Source organism: Plecotus auritus, assembly GCF_963455305.1.
Source record: "Plecotus auritus genome assembly, chromosome: 6".
NCBI classification, from domain to species: Eukaryota; Metazoa; Chordata; class Mammalia; order Chiroptera; family Vespertilionidae; genus Plecotus; species Plecotus auritus.
In genome coordinates this window covers 97,178-119,128 of record NC_137773.1, presented here as the reverse complement: position 1 = coordinate 119,128, position 21,951 = coordinate 97,178, and the positions used below count along the sequence as shown (strand labels likewise).

The window sequence follows — 21,951 nt, the reverse complement described above, 5'->3', positions numbered from 1 at the left end:
TGTCCCTGGCTTGTGCCCACTCGCCGCTGCAGACCCCTTGCCCTCGGTGTCCGGGCACAGGCCGGTGGCTGGCAGACCTGGGCTCCGACAGGCGCTCAGCACACGGGGCCTCGACTGTAACGCGTCCCAGGTAGGGGCCCACGGGTCCTGGAACCTGAGTCACGAGTCGGGGTTCGCTCCTGGGCCAGAGCAGGACTGTGCATGCTCCGAGAAGGAGGCCAGTGGTTCAGTCACAGGTAATACAGCCTCGTGGTGGAGAATTCCCGGCAGGTTTGGAAACAGTGAGGAGCCCAGAGGGGAACGAATGGGAACCATCAGGTGTCAGCCCCGGGTGACGGGGCGTCTGTGCGGTCACTGTCCGTGACAGGGCCTCGTGGAGGATGCTGGGAGGCGCTGGGAACGGGCCTGGGAGCGCTGTGCGTCCAGCTGTTCTGCAAACCCAAACTTGCTCTAAGATGAGGTTTATTTTTAAAAAGCCGGGGCCCTGCAGGACCCTGCTCTGTCCTGGGGAAGCCGGGCTTTGGCTTGGCTTCTGAAGGTGCTGTGTCAGGGGGAGCGGAGCTGGGAGGGGCGGGAGGGGCTGAGACCAGGCTCGGCCGGAGCAGCAGGACGGGGCTGCCCTGACCGGGTGGGAGTCCAGTCCCGAATGTGTCCTGTCCGAGGTGCCAGTGGGACTTCCTGGTGACAATGTCAAGTCCTCCGTCTACGAACCTCCACCCACTTCTGCTCACGCCTGTCACGAAGCCGCCGCTGCTCAGGAGCCCTGCCCTGTGGGACTCGCCTCCCTGGGATCCCGGGATCCAGGGGCTGCGGGGCCTGGGACCTTGGACCCCGGCCACCTGCAGGCGATGTTTTCTCCAGCCAAAGCCCAACCCAGACTCTTCCTTCTTTTTAAAATCGGTCCTTCCTTTTATGAGCCTGTTGTGATGTGGCTCACAATCTCCTACTAATCAGGGGAGAACTTTGTGCAGGAACCTCTGCCCCGTGCAGCTGTGTGCACACCTGTGGGCCCCGCAGGACTCGCGCCCTGGACGCGCCCGGCGGGAGGGTTGCTGTTTTCTCGGTGCAGTTGATGGACAAGGCGGCGGAGGCCCCGTTCCGTCCGGATCTGCGTGCGTGTCTCTCGCTGTGGGTGTGACTGCACCTCCCAGTGCAGAGCACCCGTCGCTCACCATGTCGGCCGAAGCGCTCCACCCGTGCGGAAATTAGCGTGTTGTTCAGGTGCCACTGCCAGCGTCTCGCCCAGTTGGTTGATGGTCTTGAACGCGGGGCAGGGTGTCTGAGCGGTGTCTTTGCGTGCATCCCGGGCCGTTTCTCGTCAGGAGCCTTCCCAGGTGGTTGTTCGGGGGCTGCTGAGGTGAGCGGTTTGGTCCCCGGCCGAACAGCCCTGGCTGAGTGACCGGGCCCGGGATTCGGTGATTCTAAGTGAAACCCAAGCAGCTGAGCCCACGGAAGTGTTGAAGGGGCTCCTGCATCGCAACACAACATGCTTCCTGAGCGTAGGGCCTCGTGGGGCGTCGAGGGGACAGTCCCTGCTGTGACGTTGCTCAGAATCTATTGAAAAGGTCAGGGGTGACTGGCGGGCGATGCCAGGTGAGTGGTTAGGGCCAGGCGAGCCCGGCGGGCTGGGCGGGGACGGCTGCCCAGTCGGAGCCTGGGCCTGGGACACAGGAGGCAATTTCCAGGGGAAGAGAGGGGCCGAGGGCAGGGAGCAGCGTGCCCTCCAATGCGCGGGAGCGGCACTTCGTTTTGCCCATCACGTGGCAAAGTCTTTAAACGATGAGACGGTGAGCAAGGACGCAGAGCTGGAGGACACCCGGGGGTGGTGGTCGGGGGGGGGGGGGGGGGAGCGCTTGCCGCCGGGTGCATGCCCTCCCAGGAACGATGGGGCGTTGCGCCGAGGCTACGTCCACAGTGTGATGTCCCAGAAGCCAAGGCCAGCACGATCTTAGGGCGACGGCCGCTCTCTCCTCCCCACCGAGGGCCGTGCGACCATGAGCCCCCCCAGGCCCCGGCCCGAGGCCCCGAGCCCCTCGAGGTCTCGCCTGGTCCTGGTCCCCCTCGTCCTCGGGTGCATGACCCCCTGCGGAACCTGCCCCCCTCTGCCCCCTCAGGCCCTCAGCCTGCGGGCAGCCCTGACCTGGCACCAGGCACCACACTCCGCTTGCCCCGCAGGCTTGTGGGAAACAGACAGGTGAGCTATGACCCCGCTGCCACGGACAGGAGCGGGCGCTGAGGGGGCGGCAGGAGACAGGAAAGGGGTTCCCTTTGGAGGGGGGTCCCTCCTGGGAGGTGACAGGAGCCAAGAAGAAGGGGAAGGAGCCCCCACGTGGAGACAGAAAGGAGAGCGTGCCAGCCGAGGGCTCTGGGCAGGAGGGACGCGCGGAGGCTGCTGGGTAACTAGGCACCGGAGCTCCACGGCCTACACGCTGCCCGTCACCCACACTGCCCGTCACCCACACTGCCCGTCACCCACGCTGCCCGTCACCCACGCTGCCCGTCACCCACGCTGCCCGTCACGGACACTGCCCGTCACCCACGCTGCCCGTCACCCACGCTGCCCGTCACCCACACTGCCCCTCACCCACGCTGCCCGTCACCCACACTGCCCGTCACCCACGCTGCCCGTCACCCAACTGCCCGTCACCCACACTGCCCTTCACCCACACTGCCCGTCACCCACATTGCCCGTCACCCACGCTGCCCGTCACCCACGCTGCCCGTCACCCACGCTGCCCATCACCCACACTGCCCGTCACCCACACTGCCCGTCACCCACGCTGCCCGTCACCCACGCTGCCCGTCACCCACACTGCCCGTCACCCACACTGCCCGTCACCCACGCTGCCCGTCACCCACACTGCCCGTCACCCACGCTGCCCGTCACCCACACTGCCCTTCACCCACACTGCCCGTCACCCACGCTGCCCGTCACCCACGCTGCCCCTCACCCACACTGCCCTTCACCCACACTGCCCGTCACCCACGCTGCCCCTCACCCACGCTGCCCGTCACCCACACTGCCCCTCACCCACACTGCCCGTCACCCACGCTGCCCGTCACCCACACTGCCCGTCACACTGCCCGTCACCCACGCTGCCCGTCACCCACGCTGCCCGTCACCCACACTGCCTGTCACCCAACTGCCCGTCACCCACGCTGCCCCTCACCCACGCTGCCCGTCACCCACGCTGCCCGTCACCCACGCTGCCCGTCACCCACACTGCCCGTCACACTGCCCGTCACCCACACTGCCCGTCACACTGCCCGTCACCCACGCTGCCCGTCACCCACGCTGCCCGTCACCCACACTGCCCGTCACCCAACTGCCCGTCACCCACGCTGCCCGTCACCCACGCTGCCCGTCACCCACGCTGCCCGTCACCCACGCTGCCCGTCACCCACGCTGCCCGTCACCCACGCTGCCCGTCACCCAACAGCCCGTCACCCACGCTGCCCATCACCCACGCTGCCCCTCACACACGCTGCCCGTCACCCACACTGCCCGTCACCCACGCTGCCCGTCACCCACGCTGCCCGTCACCCACGCTGCCCGTCACCCAACTGCCCGTCACCCACGCTGCCCCTCACCCACGCTGCCCGTCACCCACGCTGCCCGTCACCCACGCTGCCCGTCACCCACGCTGCCCGTCACACACACTGCCCTTCACCCACACTGCCCGTCACCCAACTGCCCGTCACCCACGCTGCCCCTCACCCACGCTGCCCGTCACCCACGCTGCCCGTCACCCACGCTGCCCGTCACCCACGCTGCCCGTCACCCACACTGCCCGTCACCCACGCTGCCCGTCACCCACGCTGCCCCTCACACACACTGCCCGTCACCCACACTGCCCGTCACCCACGCTGCCCGTCACCCACGCTGCCCGTCACCCACGCTGCCCGTCACCCACGCTGCCCCTCACCCACGCTGCCCGTCACCCACGCTGCCCGTCACCCACGCTGCCCGTCACCCACACTGCCCGTCACACTGCCCGTCACCCACGCTGCCCGTCACCCACGCTGCCCGTCACCCACGCTGCCCGTCACCCAACTGCCCGTCACCCACGCTGCCCCTCACCCACGCTGCCCGTCACCCACGCTGCCCGTCACCCAACTGCCCGTCACCCACGCTGCCCGTCACCCACGCTGCCCCTCACCCACGCTGCCCGTCACCCACACTGCCCGTCACCCACACTGCCCGTCACCCACGCTGCCCGTCACGGACGCTGCCCGTCACCCACGCTGCCCGTCACCCACGCTGCCCCTCACCCACACTGCCCGTCACCCAACTGCCCGTCACCCACGCTGCCCGTCACCCACGCTGCCCCTCACCCACACTGCCCGTCACCCACACTGCCCGTCACCCACGCTGCCCGTCACGGACGCTGCCCGTCACCCACGCTGCCCGTCACCCACGCTGCCCCTCACCCACGCTGCCCGTCACCCACACTGCCCGTCACCCACGCTGCCCGTCCGTCAGGAGTGCAGGAAGGGCTCGGCTCTGCCCGTGGTTGGAGCGCGGGTCGTCACTGAGCGGCGGCTGGTGGGGTGGGGCATTTCTCTGTGCCCTCGGGGCCTCTCGAGTGGACCAGCTGGGCCTCCTCACACATGGCAGCCGGGGCAGCCGGACACGGAGGCAGCTGCTTGGGGCTGGGAGCGTCTGACCCCGAGGACCGGGCTGAAGTGCGAGGCCACAGCGCGTCTCTGCGTCGTCCATGCCCCCCGGACCCGCCTTCCTGAGCCCTCTGACCAGGAGAGCCGCAGGTGGTGGCCGCCTTGGAGAGGCGCCCGCTCAGGGCGAGGCAGTGGGTGGGCAGCAGCGCGTGAGGGCGGAGCCCGGGGCACAGCGTGCATCGGCCCCGAGGGCCTGCGGCCCATGACAAGTGACCACCACGAACGACGAGATGCGGATGTCCGGCCACTGCGTGATGAGGGGGCCAGGCAGGGCAGGTGCGGGAGACCCGTCAGGACCCACCGGCGTGGTCCCCGAAAGAGAGACCCTCCGGGGCGCCACCCGACTCCTGACCACATGTAGCCCCTCCCCGGCCGCAGCTGTGAGGGCCCACGTCTTGGCCAGAACGAGATGACCGTCTCGCGGGGGAGTGCCCGTAGGACACCCGCCTGGGCAGGTGGAGTAGACCCGCCAGACAACACCCACAGGTAACCGACCGGACAAGCCTGGGAGCAAGCCCACGGCCACAGGTGACTGCGGGGGGCCCGGGGCTGAGCAGATAGGGCTGCCCGAGGCCTGAGCGGGGAGTGACCGAATCGCACGGCGGCCTGTTGCTGATGAATCGTGTTTAATGTTGAGACCGCACGGGGTTTTAATAAGGGCGACGCGTAATCGCAGACCAACCGAACCTTCCAGTTGTGGGGAGCGTCTCGGTATTTTAAAGGCACAGATGCAAGGCCGGCCCCCACACCCACGGGTGGAGACTGGCTGCCGTGAAAGGACACCCAGGCCCTCGTTAGTAACTGGTGGGGTTCGGGGCTCCCGGCCGGCTTGTTCTCCATGGGTCTCCAGCCTGGAGCTTTCCTCGCCTTCCGCCCACAGGGGGAGGTTTAGCGGCTTGTTCTGGAGGACTGGGACAGACACAATGAATAGGAGGCCACACCAGCCTCCGGCCAGGGAAGACCCGTGGCCGCCATCGAGCTGCCTGCTGAGTCATTTCCAGAGAAGCTGCTGTGTGACCTGCCCAGGGAGACAGTGGGGCCAGCGAGGGTCTTTCCACGCAGGAACGCTGGGAGAGACTCTGCCATGGGCTCCGTCCAGCACACCCTTCTTTCTGCTTCCTCCACCTTCCCTGTGGGCTCCCCGCCCCCCGAAAACTGACGATAACAACACGACTCGTGTTCGCAGGAATCAGGCTGGTTCTGTGGGGATGACATCGGGCCGGTGGGCAGGCCTGCTTCGCAGCCTCTGTGCGCTCGCCTCAGCGTTCCTCGTTGCTCACCATGTGGTGGTGTGAATTCTCCACGAGTTGGGTCCAGCGTGTCCCTGGCTTCCTCATCTTTGACGAGCTCAGTAAACTCCCCGGTACGTTTACGTTCGTGTGCCAGTCATCATTTACCTCTTAGCAGCGAGCCCTCACTAGTCCTGGTCGCTGAGGTGAGGGCAGGCGGGGGAGCCTGGGGAAGGTGGGGCTGAGCCAGGATCGGCTGGCACAGGCCCCGCCCCCCAGCCGCCCCCCCCCCCCCCCCCCCCCCCGCGCACCAGGCTGGCGTGTCCCACTGGGACCCCCGCACCCACCCTGCACCCACCCCACTGTGGGCCTCCTGTCACACAGCGCCCTAGACTCCCAGCAAATCCGTTCCTGCTCACTCTCAAGCGTCTCTATGGGCACGGCTTTAAAACCAGACACTAAAGGTGTGTCCCCCCTACAGCCCTACTCAGTTTCAAGATTCCTTCAACAGCCCCGTGTTAGTTTCGTAAAAACTCACCTGCTGTGCTGGGGACGCCTGTGTGTGTTTTAGTACAGAACGAGGGGGCAGCTTAGGATCAGCCCGTGGGTTTCCCAGCCCCATGGATCCCTCCAAGGGGCAGCTGGGATGCCAGTTTGAGACCTTCCTGGGGTTCCCCCAAGGAAAGCAGCTCAGAGCCCTGGTCTGGGGTCTCAGCCTGGATGGGGTGACTCCAAGACTGGGTTCACGCTCAGCTGGACCCTAAGGAGGATTTGGAGGGAAAGGGGCCCCTGGGGGCAAACAGGAGCTGGGCACCTGGATCCGAAACCTCTCACTGGACAGCTGTCCTCTGGGTGCCCCCACCAGACCACAGGGGAACCGAGCCCAGGGTGGAGGGAGGGGGTCAGAGGCCCCTGGGCCCAGGGTTGTGTTTCTTCGCTCAGGCTGGAGGACCTGTGCCCACGAAGGGCCGGTCCCCCCACGGGCCCAGCCTGGGCCAGCGGGTCCAGCTCCCTCCCGCCGGGTCCTCTTTGCGCCCAGGTGCCCTCCAGGTGTGCGTCCTTGTCTGTAACGGTCCTCCGCGATGATGAAATGAGCGGCAGGTGCGCAGGGCAGGCCTGCGGACCATGGGCCAACTCCCCGGCAGCCCTCCCGCCGCCCCGCCCCAGCTGATTCCATTTCAGGGGTTCACCGGAGGACCCTGGACCCCAGGCCGGGCAGTGGGCGGAGGCGGGGCCTAGGCCGCGGGGGCGGGATCTGGGCGGGGCCGCTCGTCCCTGCTCAGCCCCCGCCTGACCGCGGGCCGGTGTCCGGCGCTCTGCTGCCACCTGGTGGCGCCGCGTGCGCGCGCACCTCTGGCCTCACCTGCAGGTGGAAGGCAGAGCCGGGCGCCTTGGGCCCCAAGACAGTGTGGGGTGGTCGCGTGGGGGCTGCCGGCCTGGACCCGGTGGCAGTGGCGTTTGAGGGAGACGTGAATGAGGACGGAGTGAGCTCATGCCCGGCCAGGGGACAGGGCCCAAAGGCCTGGGGCTGGAAGAGCCAGGCCAGTGTGGCTGGACAGGACAAGTAGAGAGGGGAGGGGAGGGAGGTGGAGGAGAAAGTGGGGTGAGGAGGGGCAGACCCCGTCAGGGCTCAGGGAGACGAGGCGTTTGGAAGGGGCTGGCATGGGGCTGAAACAAGGCAGGATCAAGGCCGACTGCCAGGTGTCGGTCCAAGTCACACACAGGTGTGATGGCCCCGGGCCAGGTGACATCACCCAGTGGCCCCACTCTCGGCTTCAGGTCACATGAGCTTATCTCCGTTGCTTAGCACAATGGCCAGGGTGTTGCTGGCCTTATCTCTCCGATTGGCAAACTGCCTGTGAGTCAGGATATCGCCTTGTTTCAGACTAAGGCAACGGGGCCAGGCTGACAGGCTGTTTCTGTGGCAGGGAGTGCACCCTGTGCGCGTGTGTGCGTGTGTGCGTGTGTGCATGTGTGCGTGTGTGTGCGTGTGTGCGTGCGTGTGTGCGTGTGTGTGCGTGTGTATGTGTGCCATTGTTAAATTAAGGTATGATCCATGTAACTTAAAGTTCACTATTTTCAAGTGTACAGTTCTGTGGTTTTTATGCACCGAGTGGCCAGATTATTATGATCTCTGAACACATAATAATCTGGCCACTCAGTGTATGTATATATGTATATATTAGAGGCCTGGTGCATGAATTCGTGTATGGTTGGGGTCCGGCCAGCCTGGCCAGGGGGAGGGGACATGAGCAGTTGGCCAGCCTGCCTGCTGGTCGAACTCCTGGTCGAGGGGACAATTTGCATATTAGCCTTTTATTATATAGGATGTACACTGAGTGGCCAGATGATTATGCGTTCAGAGATCATCATCATCTGGCCACTCCGTGTATATTCACAATGTGACACATCCATCACACTATCTGATTCCAGAACATTTCCATCACCTTACACAGAAGCCCCCTCCCATTAGTGGTCTCTCCCTGCCTCCCCACTCCCGTGGCAACCACTCACGTGCTCCTGTCTGTAGACTCGCTGCTCTGCACCTCGTGCAAATGGCACCTTGCACGTGGCCTTGTGCCTGGCTCCCCTCACGGGCCAGGTCTCCCCGTTGGTCCAAGTCGCAGCCTCTGTCAGTGCTCACTGTGTGCCTTCTGCGGCTGAATCACGTCCCACATGTAGATAGGCCACCCTTTGCCCAGCCAGTTCCTCCTTGCATGGGCATTTGGGTTGTTTCCACGTTCTGGCTGTTGTGGGTAATGCTGCCACGAACACTTGTGTACAGGAGGAAGGAGGGAGGGGGGAGGAGGGAAGAGGGAGGGGAAGGGGGGAGGGGGAAGGGAGGAGGGGGAAGAAAAGAGGGGAGAAGGGGAAGAGAGGAGGGGAAAGGGAGGAGGGAGGAGGGGGAAGGGAGGAGGGGAGAAGGGGAAGAGAGGAGGGGAAGGGAGGGGAGAGGAGGGAGGAGGGAGGAGGGAGGAGGGGAAAGGGAGGGGAGAAAGGAAAGAGGGGAGAAGGGAAAGAGAGGAGGGGGAAGGGAGGAGGGGAAGAGAGGAGGGGAAGGGAGGGGAGAGGAGGGAGGAGGGAGGAGGGAGGAGGGAGGAGGGAGGGGGAAGGAAAGGGAAGAAGGGGAAGAGAGGAGGGTGAAGGCAGGAGGGGAAGGGAGGAGGGGGAAGGGAGGAGGGGAAAGGGAGGGGAGAAAGGAAAGAGGGGAGAAGGGAAAGAGAGGAGGGGGAAGGGAGGAGGGAAGAAGGGGAAGAGAGGAAGGGGAAGAGAGGAGGGGAAGGAACGAGGGAGGAGGGAGGAGGGAGGAGGGGAGAAGGGGAAGAGAGGAGGGGAAGGGAGGGGAGAGGAGGGAGGAGGGAGGAGGGAGGAGGGAGGAGGGAGGAGGGAGGAGGGAGGAGGGAGGAGGGAGGAGGGAGGAGGGAGGAGGGAGGAGGGAGGAATGAGACTGAGAGGTTATAACTGACAGGAAGAACTTCCTAGGGTGTGACTTGGGAAGAAGGAAATTGGCCCAGAAGGGAGGGAGAGGTGCGGGAAGGAGTGGTGAGTGGAACGGCCCTCGTCTGGAACACGGGGCTCAGGGACTCACTATGGCGACATAGGAAGGACAGTGGAGTCGGGTGAGGAGCACAATGGAGCTTGAATCAGTCGAGATGTGTAACTGCAAACAGCACCTGTGCCCTGGCCATGTTCAAGCAGAAGGCACCCTCCTTAGGGGCAGGATTAGGGAGCCGGCTCTGAGGATGCCACGGAGCCCAGCCCAGCGTCTCTGCCTGGCGCCAGGGCTAGGCGGAGGCTCTCAGAGAGGCTGGCGTTCCGAGGACAGTTCTTCGTTGTGTGGGACAGTCTCGTTTATTGCCAAACGGCTAACATCCCTAGTCCGCACCCAACACTGCACACACTTCCAGGCTGTGTAAGAACCGAGGCGGAGACCGCAGAGAGCCCGCAGGCACCGCGAGGCGGCCCAGCCCCCGCTGACAGGGCCGCTTCCGCTACACTTGCCCCGAGGACAGGTTCCCACTCCTATCGACACCCCGATCACCCACAGATTCAGTGACTGAGCGGGGCACCTGTTCAGGAAACGCCTGGCATGCGTGCGTAGGAACCCATGTTCACGTTTCCTGAGAAGGCAGAAACCGTGAGGCAGGGCACCACCCAGGCCGGGCGCTGGCTCAGATGCGGGGTCTCTGACCCAGGGCCCACGGCCCACGGCCCAGCTCTCCCCAAGGAACGTGGACGTCGGGCACATGCAGTCACCAGAGATGCACTCACTCCCCCTGAATGGCCGCCTGGTGTGGCATCTCGGGTCGCCCAGCCGTGTGCTCCCTGTGGGACCAGAGCAAGGCTGACTTCCTCTGGGCTTTCCTTACCGACACCAGAAAACTAGTTAGAACCAGACGTTTGCTGGACCACTGGCTCGGCCCTGCCCCTGATTACCTCCAATCACGAGAAGAGGCATTTGACATTTCCCTTTGATTTACTACGAAGCTTTCCCTCCGGGCTGGCTGCTTCCCTCGGCTCCTCCTCGAAACGGGCTCTCCGTGGGGACCCCGAGCACCCTGCCACCTGCCCAGGAGGCGGTCCAGCGGGAGCACCCAAGTGCATGCATTTCCTGGCACCGAAAGGACTGGGAAGATGTTTGCGTTGAGGGACGGGGACACGCTGGTGTGGCTTCACCTGCCCAAGCTTTTCCACAGGCCAGTGCGGGGCTGGAGATTCCTCCTAAGTGAGTGCTGTGGGCAGGTCTGGGGTCCCTCCATTCCAGGACTGGGTAGTGGGGTCCCCTCATTCCAGGACTGGGTAATGGGGTCCCTCCATGCTAGAACTGGGTAGTGGAGTCCCCCATTCCATGACTGGGTAGTGGGGTCCCCCATCCCAGGACTGGATAATGGGATCCCCCTCTTTCAGAACTAGCTGGGTTCCCCTCCAGGACTAGATAGTAGGGTCCCCCAGTTCCAGGACTGGGTAGAGGGGTCCCCTGTTCCAGGACTGGGTAATGGGGTCCCTATAGGGGCAGCCCCTAAGCAGGGAGAGGGAGACTTCCATGCCCAGCGGGAAGTGCTTGGCTCCTGGGCCTGGCTCAACCCCGATCCTGGGTCCAGACCACCCCTGGCAGAGAGGCTGTCAGCCCTGCAGATGAAGCTGGGGTCCCTAGGCCCGCCTGTCACCTCTCCTGGGCTGAGACTCAGCAGCCAGTTCCTGGCCAACACCTGGCCTGGTCAGTGAATTAAATTGGAAACAATTCCCATCGCCTCAGGAACAAAAGACACACGTAGCCCTCGTGGTGCCTGGGACATTCTGCTCCAGGCCCGGACTTCTCGGGATGTGTCCAGGACACACTCACCCTGGGTGCAGGGCCGGGTGCAGGACACGGACCCCACGCCTGCCCCTGGGGTAGTCATGCGGGTACCCCAGCCACCCGACCACACAGCCTGGTGCATCTGTATCCTGGGCGACGTGGCGTCCCGCCCAGTGCTGGAGCCTGTTGTGGCCCCTCCTAGGAGCGTGGGCACCAGGGAGTCCTGGATGGACCTGGCCTGGAAGCCGAGGAGGCCTCTGTGAGGCTGAGCCAATTCTGATGTCTCTCTCTCGCCACCTCCCCCCCCACACACACACACTTCTTCTCTCTCTAAAATCAATGGAAACACGTCCTCGGGTGAGGATTAACTAGTCCAGCCGTGGGCAAACTATGGCCCGCGGGCCGGATCCGGCCCGTTCGGCTGTTCTATCCGGCCCGAGGAGCCGAAAGAGCGGAGGGTTCTCTTGCTCTCCCTTCCGCTCCTTTACTTTGAATTTATATTAGTTCACACAAACACTCCATCCATGCTTTTGTTCTGGCCCTCCGGTCCAGTTTAAGAACCCATTGTGGCCCTCAAGTCAAAAAGTTTGCCCACCCCTGAATACTAGTCTATATATATGTAAACTAGAGGCCCGATGCACGAAAACATGTGCAAGAGTAGGCCTTCCTTCCCCTGGCTGCCAGCACCGGCTTCCCTCCGGCCCGGCTTTGTCAGGAAGACGTCAGGTCTAATTAGCATATTACCCTTTTATTATTATAGAAGCCTAAGTGACCGTTGGACCGAGGGGCCCCACCGGCACATGAATCCGGGCACCAGGCCTCTAGGAAATAAAGACAGAGCAGGCCTGACTTTCTTCTTCTCGCCCCAAACTCGGACAAGAATGTGGTGTCCCCCGGACCAGACCCGCTTTCCTGCTGTCAGGCTGGAGCCTGGGAGCCAACTAGGTTTGGAAGGTGAGGCCCGGTGCGGGGAACTCACTGTGGGGTGATGCAGAGGGTGCCAGCCGGTCCCCTGGGACGAGGGGTACATGTGGTGAGCAGGTGGATGGAAACAGCTGTGTGACACCTGACCCACAACACAGGGTGGCACCGCCGTGGTGACCACCCAGGGACCAGCCGCTGTCCCCTCACCAGTGGGTGCGGGAGAATTCGCCATCCCACACCCTTCCCTGGTGCCCCGTCCCTGGTGCCCGTCTGCGGTGCCCGTCCTCGGTGCCCGTCGGCGATGCTGCGTCCCACAGGGCACAGAGGGGAGTTGAACAAAGTTCGTACGTTCCCACCCAGTTTCCTTTCCTGTCTGAGAACGGCATGCCCCGCATGGCTGTTGATTACAAATCTCAGTGCAGGTTCCAGCCGAGTGAGCATCCTATTTGGACCCTGGGCCCCACGGCACCAGGAGCGGCAGAAGTCAATCTCACAGAGCGCACGGGGATGCTCATTTGGGCAGCAGCCCCGACAAGCTGCGCCCGTGGGTGTGAGGACCCGTCTCTCCAGCAAAGCCGCGGAGGAGGCCCATTTACATGCAGCGCACTGGTATTTTTAACAGGTGAGAGCACGTGGGTTTGCAAATGTTTATGAATCGTTCGTGTGGCTGAACACAGAATCACATTGCAGGTATGGACTGTGGGCACTTCCCCTTCTCTGCTTCCTCTGGTCCCAGGGGGGCAGTGTGGACCCCAAAAGGCCACTGAAGGCATTAGGCTGCATGGGGTCCGCATCCTCATCCGGTTCCAGGATGAGGGGTCCCTGGCGCTCAGGGGTCAAGTGGTGGCCACAGCTACTGTATGGTGTGTGAGCTCAGGTAAGTCAGCTGGCATGGAGGCCACATTAACCGAGGTAAAGTGCCCAGGATGTGGGAGGTGGTTGTCCTGCAGGAGATGCATGTCAAAGGTCAAAGAAATGGGGTGTTTGGCTGGACTCAGGTGCTCCTTCCTGCACCTCCTGCCAGCCACGCTGGCTTCGCTCTTTTCTGCAAACCCTCCCCCATTCCTTCCCTCCTCAGGAGTTCCTCTCACTGCCCTCCCCCCGAATGCCCTTTCCTGTGGCATGGCTGCCCCTGCTGGTCCCGGAGGGCCCTGCCAAGCCCCGTCCAGCTGCTATGCCCACGGTGAGCTGCCCCTTCAGCACCTGGGCAGGGCCTGATCCTGGCGGCATGGGGTGAGGAAGTCCGAGTCATTCAGTGGCGGCTTCCCGTGCACATGGCTAGGACACAGTCGGGGTCTCTGGTTCATAATGGCACCCAGCACCGAGCACAGCTCACAGATGTCTGCTGATGGAGTGAAGAAACAGCCCCAATTCGCTCAATTGAGGGAGGAAAGACCCAGGAACCAGGAGGTCACAGTTCGATTCCTGGTCAGGGCACATGCCCGGGTTGTGGGTCGATCCCCAGTGTGGAGCGTGCAGGAGGCAGCAATCAGTGATTCTCTCTCATCATGGATGTTTCTCTCTCTCTCTCTCTCTCTCTTCCTCTCTGAAATCAATAAAAAAATATATTTAAAAAACATATATCCTATGTAATAAAAGCCTAATATGCAAATGGACTGAATGGCGGAACAACCGGGCCAGCCAAGGTGGGTGCCAGTGGGGGCCTCCTGATTGCCCTGCCAGTCGCCCTGCAGAGGGAGGCAACCGGAGGCGGCCTTGGCGGGGGGCATGGGTGGCGAGCAGGCAGTGCTAAGTCAGCCAAGGCAGATGCCAGTGGGGGCCCCCTGATCACCCCATCGGTCGCCTCCCAGATCAGCCCTGACCGCCAGCCAGGCCTAGGGACCCTACCCGTGCATGAATTTCATGCACAAGGCCTCTAGTATGTATATTTATAAAACAAGAAAAGGGGCGGGGGAGGAAGGAACTTGGAGAGAAACGAGGCCTCTCTGCTGCCCAGGGAGATGGGCCAGGACAGCAGATCGGTGTGGCGGGAAGTGGGTGCTGTGGCTGAGGGAGGCCTCCTTGGGGAGCCCCAGGGTCTAGGGAGGAGGCGAGCCCCACCCAAGGCTGGTGCACATTCACACACCTGCCCATGCTATGGACCCTCGGCCCTGCCCCTGCACCTGGGGCAGGTCCCCCTGCCTTCCCAGGAGGGATACGCCCTACCTGGCCCTGCAGCCCCAGCTCCAGAGGAGGGACACCCCACTGTCTCCAGGTCCCAGACCCAAAAACTTTGCTCCGCACGCAGGAACCTGCACGCGTCTCCACTAACTCCCGCTCGCAGCGCCTCCCGACGTTGCTAATGGAAACCTGGTGATCCATGACCGTGAGTGGCAGACACCTGCTCCGGGTAATGTGGCATAATGTACATATCGGTGATCAATCAGCGGATTTGCAAGAGAGGCATAAACTACTTAATTATAATTACACCGGCACATCGGCATGGTGGCGGCGACATTTGAATAGGTCAGAGGCAGCCCTCGCCGTGGTGTTGTTTGGTATTAAATGCCACTCACTCTCGGGGCTGGGAGCCCTTCCGAAGTCGCAGGATACCACGCGCTGGCAAATTGAAAATGTCCCTTCGCTTTTACAAACATGATTGATATCCTCTGCAAAACAAATGTTACACCTTGTAGGGCATGGATCCCGCCGCGGGCCGCCCCTGCTCCGGGCAGCCGGGTGGTGTGCCAGGAACGGGCGGGCGGAGGTGCCCAGCAGCACCCAGCTCCTCCCCAGGCCAGGCCTCCAGGGACGGTCTCTCCCAGGCAAAGGCTGCCCTCACCAGCAAAGCACAGGAACAGAGCAAGAACTCGGGAGGAAAATGCAAATTTTATTTGCTCGCTTGGTAGCAGAAAAATAGATCTTCAGAGGCTCTAGATGCCATAATACCTATGCCTGCTTCATTCACCATCCATGTACATGTATGTACAGCACAATGCGCTTCATTCACCATCCATGTACATGTATGTACAGCACAATGCGCTGTGTTCACCACCCACATACACGTATGTACAGCATAACCTGAAACATGTCACCACCCACGTGCATGTATTTATGTACAGCCTGCTTCGTGTCACCATGCAGATTATATCTGGTGCAGTTTAAAACAATGCTTTTTGCACAGCCAACAAGGGATATACATAAGAAGAACGCGGACAGTCACACAACACACACCTCTGAGGCACACGCACACACAGGTGCACACGCCTGCACCGGGCCCAGCCGCTGCTGTAGACGGGGGACGAGAGTGAGCCTGGCCTCCCAGGCTGGTGTGCAGACCAGCCCGGCGGGCAGATGCTGCAGCTGGCAGGGCCGGGTGGCCGAGGGGTGCTGGTGGGGGGGGTGGGCCGTCACCATGGAGCAGCCTGCCTCTGTTCCGGAACAATTAAAGGAGCACCGGGAGACTCTGTTTACAGGGAAAGGGGGAGTCCTCGACCAGAGGGGAAGTGGGGAGGGTGCCTTCATTTACTCCAGCCGCCTTCCAGAGTTCCACGAAGCGACCAGAATTCCCCGCCTCCTGGGTGTGTTTGCGTTTACAAACTAGCCAATCATCGTCATCAAGTGAATCAGATTAGATGCCATCCACACTCGTGTTCAAATTAAGCCATAGATAGCAATTAACTGCAAAATGGGCTGGTGAAAAAACAGTAAGATTGTTCAAACAGGTTCTCTGTACACAACTGTGGTTTTTTAAATGTCCATCTCTGCACAGTGATTAAATAATTTACATTTACAAATGTAGTGTGCCCACCTCCAGCGCTCGGAATGGTGCACACCGCACAGTGGAGGGGGCTCTGTCTCCGCCGGCTATGATGTCACCACCGGCTATGATGTCACCACCGGCTATGATGTCACCACCGGCTATGATGTCACCACCGGCTATGACGTCACAGGTGGGTGACACCTGACTGAATGGGCACTAACTCCTCTCAGAAGAATCAGGAAAGTGAGCTTTGCCTCCACTTGTCCCGGACTTGGACCCCTGTTTCTCCCTCCCTCCCCGCTCCCTTCTGTCTTGCATGGAAAGTCCTAGACAATCATCAGATACCCTGCCCACAGCCGGAGGTGTGTCCGTCCCTCACAGGGGCACGGCCGAACCCGGCTGCAGTCAGGGCCGTTGGTACCTGACATCCGGTTTGCACTTCGTTGTGACTTTTCTGCAGGAGATGCTCCCAGCTCTCCCGAGAGCGACTGGCGGTCGGTGTGACTGCGTGAGCGGCCCCAGGGCTGTTCCCGTTCCCTGTGCGGACCCTCCGGTGCAGCAGGGACCTCGCTCTGCGGGGCTGAGCCAGCACCGCCCTGCCATGCGCACCTGCCCAGGTCAGCTTCCCTCCAACCCGGGCTCCTGCAGGCCCAGCGCTGCAGGCTTGCAGGGTGCTTGCTGGCAGAGCCTGGCTTCTTGGCTTCCTGTGGGACTGAAATCACCCGAAGACGCCAGGCGGCCGGGCCCAGCCCGCGGGGAGCGAGCAGCCTCGCCCCCTCACAGGGTCCAACAGGGGAGGCTCGTGGGCTGGGCCCCCTGCCCGCCGCGGGGCGACCCGGGCCTGAGGAAGGGGTCGGGGGAGGAGAGGATGTAGTCGATGCTGAACTTGATGTCCTGGTGCGGCGCCTTCCCCGGGGCGGGGCCGGCGGGGGGCGGGGACTCCCCGCGGGGGGCGGGGGACCTGGGGGCGCAGGACGGCCCCTGCGGCCCCTCCCCGCCCCCCGCGCGCGCCCCCCGCGGCCCCTCGCGCGTGGCCCCGTGCCGCCTGCGCCGCCGCCGGTAGTTGCCGTCCTCGAACAGGTCCCGCAGCGACGCGCAGCCGCCCGCGAGCGTCCAGTAGCTGCCCTTGCCCTTCCCGGGGCCCTCGGCCCGCGGCACCTGCGCGGCGGCGGAGACTCAGCGCGGGCTGGCTCGGTGCCCCCCTCCCGCCGCCTCTGGGCGCCCTTAGGGCGCAGGGCACGTCCCTGTCCCTGGGCGGGGGGGGGGGGGAGCGTCGTCCATCAGCAGGTGGGGGAGCCCCGTTTGCTAAGAGTGAACTTGGCAGCAGCTGCCAACCCCCCTCCATCAGAGATGACCTGGCCCAGGTCGGGGGCGCTCAGGGAGCTGGGGGGGGGGGGGGGGCGAGGACGGGGAGGACACAGGAGCTCAGGGGGCGCTCAGGGGACTGGGGTGGCGGTGACGGGGGGGGCGCTCAGGGGGTGGAATGGGCAGGGGCGGGGCGGGGCGGGGGGTGGGGACTGGGGACCCACCTTGACAAAGCAGCTGTTGAGCGACAGGTTGTGGCGGATGGAGTTCTGCCAGGCGCGCTGGTTGGCGCGATAGAAGGGGAACCGGCGCATGATGAAGTCGTAGATGCCCGACAGGGTCACCCTGCCCGCCGGGCTCTGCTGAATGGCCATGGCGATCAGCGCGATGTAGCTGCAAACGGGGCGCGTCAGGCCCGCGGGGCGCAGGAGGGGCCCTCCCGGCAGCCCCTCTGGCCGCGGGTCCCCTCCAGAGGCCACTGCGCTGGTCCTTCCCCCGCGCCCGGTTGGAAGGGGAGGGCGCTGAGCTCTTTGGGGGTGATCCCTGGGGCTCCCTGCTCCCCGCTGTATCCCGACCCCAGAGGCTCCCTCACGGGACCTGGGAAGTTGGGAGAAAACGTGGGGACGGGAGTGTCCCTTCTCTGAGCCCCGCCCCCCGAGGGGAAGCTCTTCCCGCGCCGGGCAGGTCCTGACTGTCCGCGTCCCCGCGCCCGCCACCGACCCGGGGTCACCTGTACGCGGGCCGCGTGAGCCGCTTCTCCTCGTCCGAGCTGCCGGCCGGGTAGTCGTCGGCGTCGTCGTTGAAGCAGTTGTAGGGGTACTGCGAGCTGTCGAACATCCTGGCGCCGCCGCCTCCCCGCGCCCGCCGGCTCAGGTCTGTGCCACGTCCTCCCGGGCAGGCGCGCCGACGGCAGCTCTGCACTGCGGGGTGCTCTCCGCCAGAGCTGGGACCTGGGCTCCGGGGGTCCCCACCCGGCACCACCCTGTTCTCTCGCGTCCAATCCCGGCGCGGGGGAGGCCCCCGCCCCGGTACAGTGGCGGAGGGGAGCGAGCGGGGCTCTCCGTGACCCGCTGACTGGGCAGGAGAGAGGCAGGATGGGCGCTGGGTGGTCCCACGGGCGGGGCGGGGCGGGGTGCGCACCGCGGCCTCCCCTCCCTGCCATTGCGCTTCCCTCCCTGCGCAGCCCGAGTCGGGGGCTGGTCCTCCCCGCTCCCTGCGCCAGCGGATGTCCCCTGGGAGCTCCTTTGTCCCCGCGCCCTGGGCGCCTGGGGACACGTAGGTCTTCCCGCACATCGACCCTGGGAGTGGACCCTCGACTGCCAGGCCACAGCCAGGGCGCCTGCCGTCCTCCCCGCCAGTCTCAACCCCTCTCAGCCCGAGCAGCGGGTCCAGGTGGGAAGGGCGCCCGCAGGTGTGTCCCTGCCTGTATCAGAGCCTGTTCAGACACCTGGTGGGCCTCCCCCAGCCCTGTGTCCCCACCGCGCTGTCTCTTACTGCCCGGAGGGTGCCTGCTCTAGGGACCCCCAGGCCGGGCTCAGCCCGGTGGCTGGGTCTGTGCTGTACCCAGCACCCGTGTGCCTGGGCAGCCACGCCACCAACCACTGCCCTGTCCCTGGTGCCAACGCCCCTGTCCAGGTGTGTGCGGAGAAGGCAGGGGTGTCAGGACATGTGGTGGGACGTCAGGTGGGACCCTACCCGGGCTGGGGGAGCGGGGGCTTTGCCTCACCCTGGCTGTGCCACCCAAAGGCATTTCCACGGGCAGTCTGCAGTGCTCTGAGCGTGTCTGTGAATCTGCCTGAGGCCAGGAAGCCTGGGTAGAATTCTCCGGAAAGGTCTCCCTTCGACACAGCACCCTTAGCTCAGAACGACCGGTGCCCCCAGAGCACCCGGTGCTGCCCTTGGTGTGGAAGGTGGGCAGGCCCCTGGGCTGGTTGGCATCGCACTGGGGTTGGCAAGATGTCAATTGGGAAACGGTAACGGGTCCATGGGGTCTCTGTGTTTTATTTGTTACAACAGCATGGCATCTACAAACATCTCACAATTTAAACCTCAATTTAAAAACCCTGCAGTGCTCCGGGCCGGCTGAGCTCAGTGGTTGGGTGTCATCTCGTGCACCAGGAGGTCACGGTTTGATTCCCGGTCAGGGCACAGGCCGGGGTGTGGGCTCCATCCCCATGGGGGCGTGCAGGAGGCAGCCGATGGGTGTTTGTCATCCATCTTTCTCTCTCTCTCCTCTCCTTTTCTCTCTCTCCAAAATCAATAAAAACAGATTTGAAATCGTTTAAAAAGCAACTAAATAAAATAAAAACCCCGCCCCTTCCAGAGCAGAACCCCAGGTGCCGAGGCTGCAGGGGTGAGCTCCCTAGAGAGCGACACGGGCACCGAGTCACCCGTTAGCGTCTGAGGGACAGAACCCCATCACCTCCCCTCCGTTGGGGTTTCTTTGCTGAGTGGTGATGCCACAGCCGCTCAGCTGCCAGCCCTACCCCCTCCTCTTCCTCTGCTTCCTCCTCTGAGCGGCAGTGAGCTTCCCGGGAGCCCAGGGTCAGGCAGAGCCAAGGAGACGACGGGCGGGAGTCGGCGGAGCACAGGCCTGTCCCCACCCGCCAGCACGTGGCCGCGTGCTCTGGAGTAAAGTAGTGAAGTCAGGACGCCAGCCCCTGCGGAGAGGCAGCGGCACCTGCTACCCTACCCAGGCTCCCAGGTCCTGGCAGTGCCTCCTGGGACCCACCCAGACCAGACCTGGGGGGCGGGGAATCCAAGTTGGCTCACCCGGGGTGTGTTCTGTTCCCCCCACTCCAGGTAAAGCCACCCTGAGCGCAGGCACCTTCTGCACAGTGCTTGTCCTGTCCCCCGTGTGGGAGCCCACCTTCCGCGTCAAGGCCACGCACCGGCCCCTAAGGCACCAAGGACGGAACCCAGGCCTGCCCCACAGCTGCCGGCGATCAGCTCTGACTAGGAGCTGAGCTCTCATTACCAACCGCTACCTTGCCCCCGCCCCCCCTCCCCCCCCCCAGTGAAAAACACTGAGGTAGAAACAGCGGGAGACGAGGTGGTGCCCGCCTCCCAGCTGCCAGCTGTCGGGGCCGGGAACCGGGTCCCGAACCCCATGATGTGCTCCGTGACAGCCCTGGCGGATCCTGCTGCTTGTACCAGGGCGGCTGGTTCTGCCGGAGTCTGTGTGGCACAGGCAGCTGGTCCTTCAGCGGGTGTAGGGCCTTCCGTTGTCCCATCTGGCTGACCCCTGGGAACTGCCTCCACACCTGGGCCTGGGGCCTGGGGGTCTCCTGGGTCACCTGCCAGCTGCTTCCAAACCCACCAAGAGGAAGAGCCGTTTATTTGAGCTCAACAAAGACAGAGCCCCTCAGAGGATGACAGTCACAGGGCGGCCAGCTGAGCTCACCTGCCGGCCCCGCACAAGAAGGAGGGCCAACGCCGGGGTCCCGAAGCCCTTGCAAGCCAGGACGCGCACGGCACGTTCCCTGAGCAATTACCAGGTCAGCTCTGCTCTGAGTCGTTGTTTTTTTAAATATGTGTTTATTGATTTTAAATATACTTTTTTAATTGACTTCAGAGAAGAAGGGAGAGGGCGAGAGATAGAAACATCAATGATGAGAGAGAATCATTGGTTGCTGCCTCCTGCACGCCCCCCACTGGGGACTGAGCCCACAACCCAGGGCTGGGAATGGAGGTGTGTTCCCACAGCCCCTCAGGCAGGTGCTCTGACCAGGAATCGAACCCTGACCTGGTTCCTGGGTCCTCGCTCGGCCATGGAGCCAGGCCACGGGGCTGCTCTGAGTTCTTACTGTACGTGAACCCGCCCGACCCACCGGCACCTCCAGGTGAGCAGACTGCTCAGCGTCGCACCTCGTTCCTGCAAAGCCAGGTTCTCGAACGGACCTTGACCCCTAGAAGAAGATCTGGAGAAGTCGCCCTGAATTAGAACGGTGGTGAGCTCTGGGGAGAGGACAGTGGAGTCTGAACGCATAAGGACAGGGTCCTTCTCGTGTAATGAAGGCTGTGAATTCACTGGTTTCTGTCCTATTTTCTACTGCTTGGCAGCTTCGCCTGCCACCACTGGAGACAAACTCAGCGACACAGCAAGAGCCCTGAGGGCCACCTGCGCCAACCCTGGAAGGCAGGATGGCAGTGGAACTGGGGGCTGGCGGGACCTGCTGGTGGCCGCCTGGGGGCCCATCTGCCCAGGCTGAGGGCCCCTGCATCCTCTGGGCTCTGACATCCTGGCTGCGGACCCCCAAGCAGGGGCCCAGCTGTGGCCTCCCTGCCCTGCATTCCCTGGCTCTCCTCCAGGTGGCGCCAGGGGACTGGGCGTGGGCAGCGGCCCTCAGTGTGGCCTCCGTGCAGGGTGACTGCAGGGCACCTCTGGCCAGTGTAGCTGGGGAAGGCAGAGTCGGGCCCCTGTGGGCCTTGGGCGAGGCTGAATGGAGCCCCACAGCCACCTGCCCCCGACCTGGGCTGGCTCTGGTGTGCACTCCACGCTGCCCGACCCCACAGCCACAGGGACGCAGCTGGCCCCGAGGCCCCTTCCCTGCTGCTGTCATGGCTTCTCCCTACTTACTCCAATAGAGCTGCAGGCCAGGAGCTTCTCCGCCCCTCCCCCTCCGCCTCCCCCCCTGAGATGAGATGGACACTGAGCCCAGTTCCCAGAGGCCTGGGCCCCGGCTGGCCGTTCTCTCAGCCCACAGACCCTTCCTTCCAAATGCAAGTCCCCTCTGTGCATGTGGGAACCCTCCCAACACACATGGGGGGCTTGTCCCTCTGTTCTCCCAACGGAGGCCTGAGGTCTACTTTCC

General features: G+C 63.7%; 1 protein-coding gene across 1 annotated transcript; it reads right to left on the bottom strand.

Annotated features, from left to right (window-relative positions):
• Window positions 1-16,609: 16,609 nt before the first annotated feature.
• Window positions 16,610-17,974, bottom strand: FOXL3 (forkhead box L3; the record flags this gene model as incomplete). The annotated part of the gene is made up of 3 exons (XM_080673316.1): window positions 16,610-16,990; window positions 17,362-17,530; window positions 17,868-17,974. The coding sequence occupies 3 exons, from the start codon at window positions 17,972-17,974 to the stop codon at window positions 16,610-16,612; spliced, it is 657 nt and encodes a 218-aa protein (XP_080529442.1).
• Window positions 17,975-21,951: the final 3,977 nt, after the last annotated feature.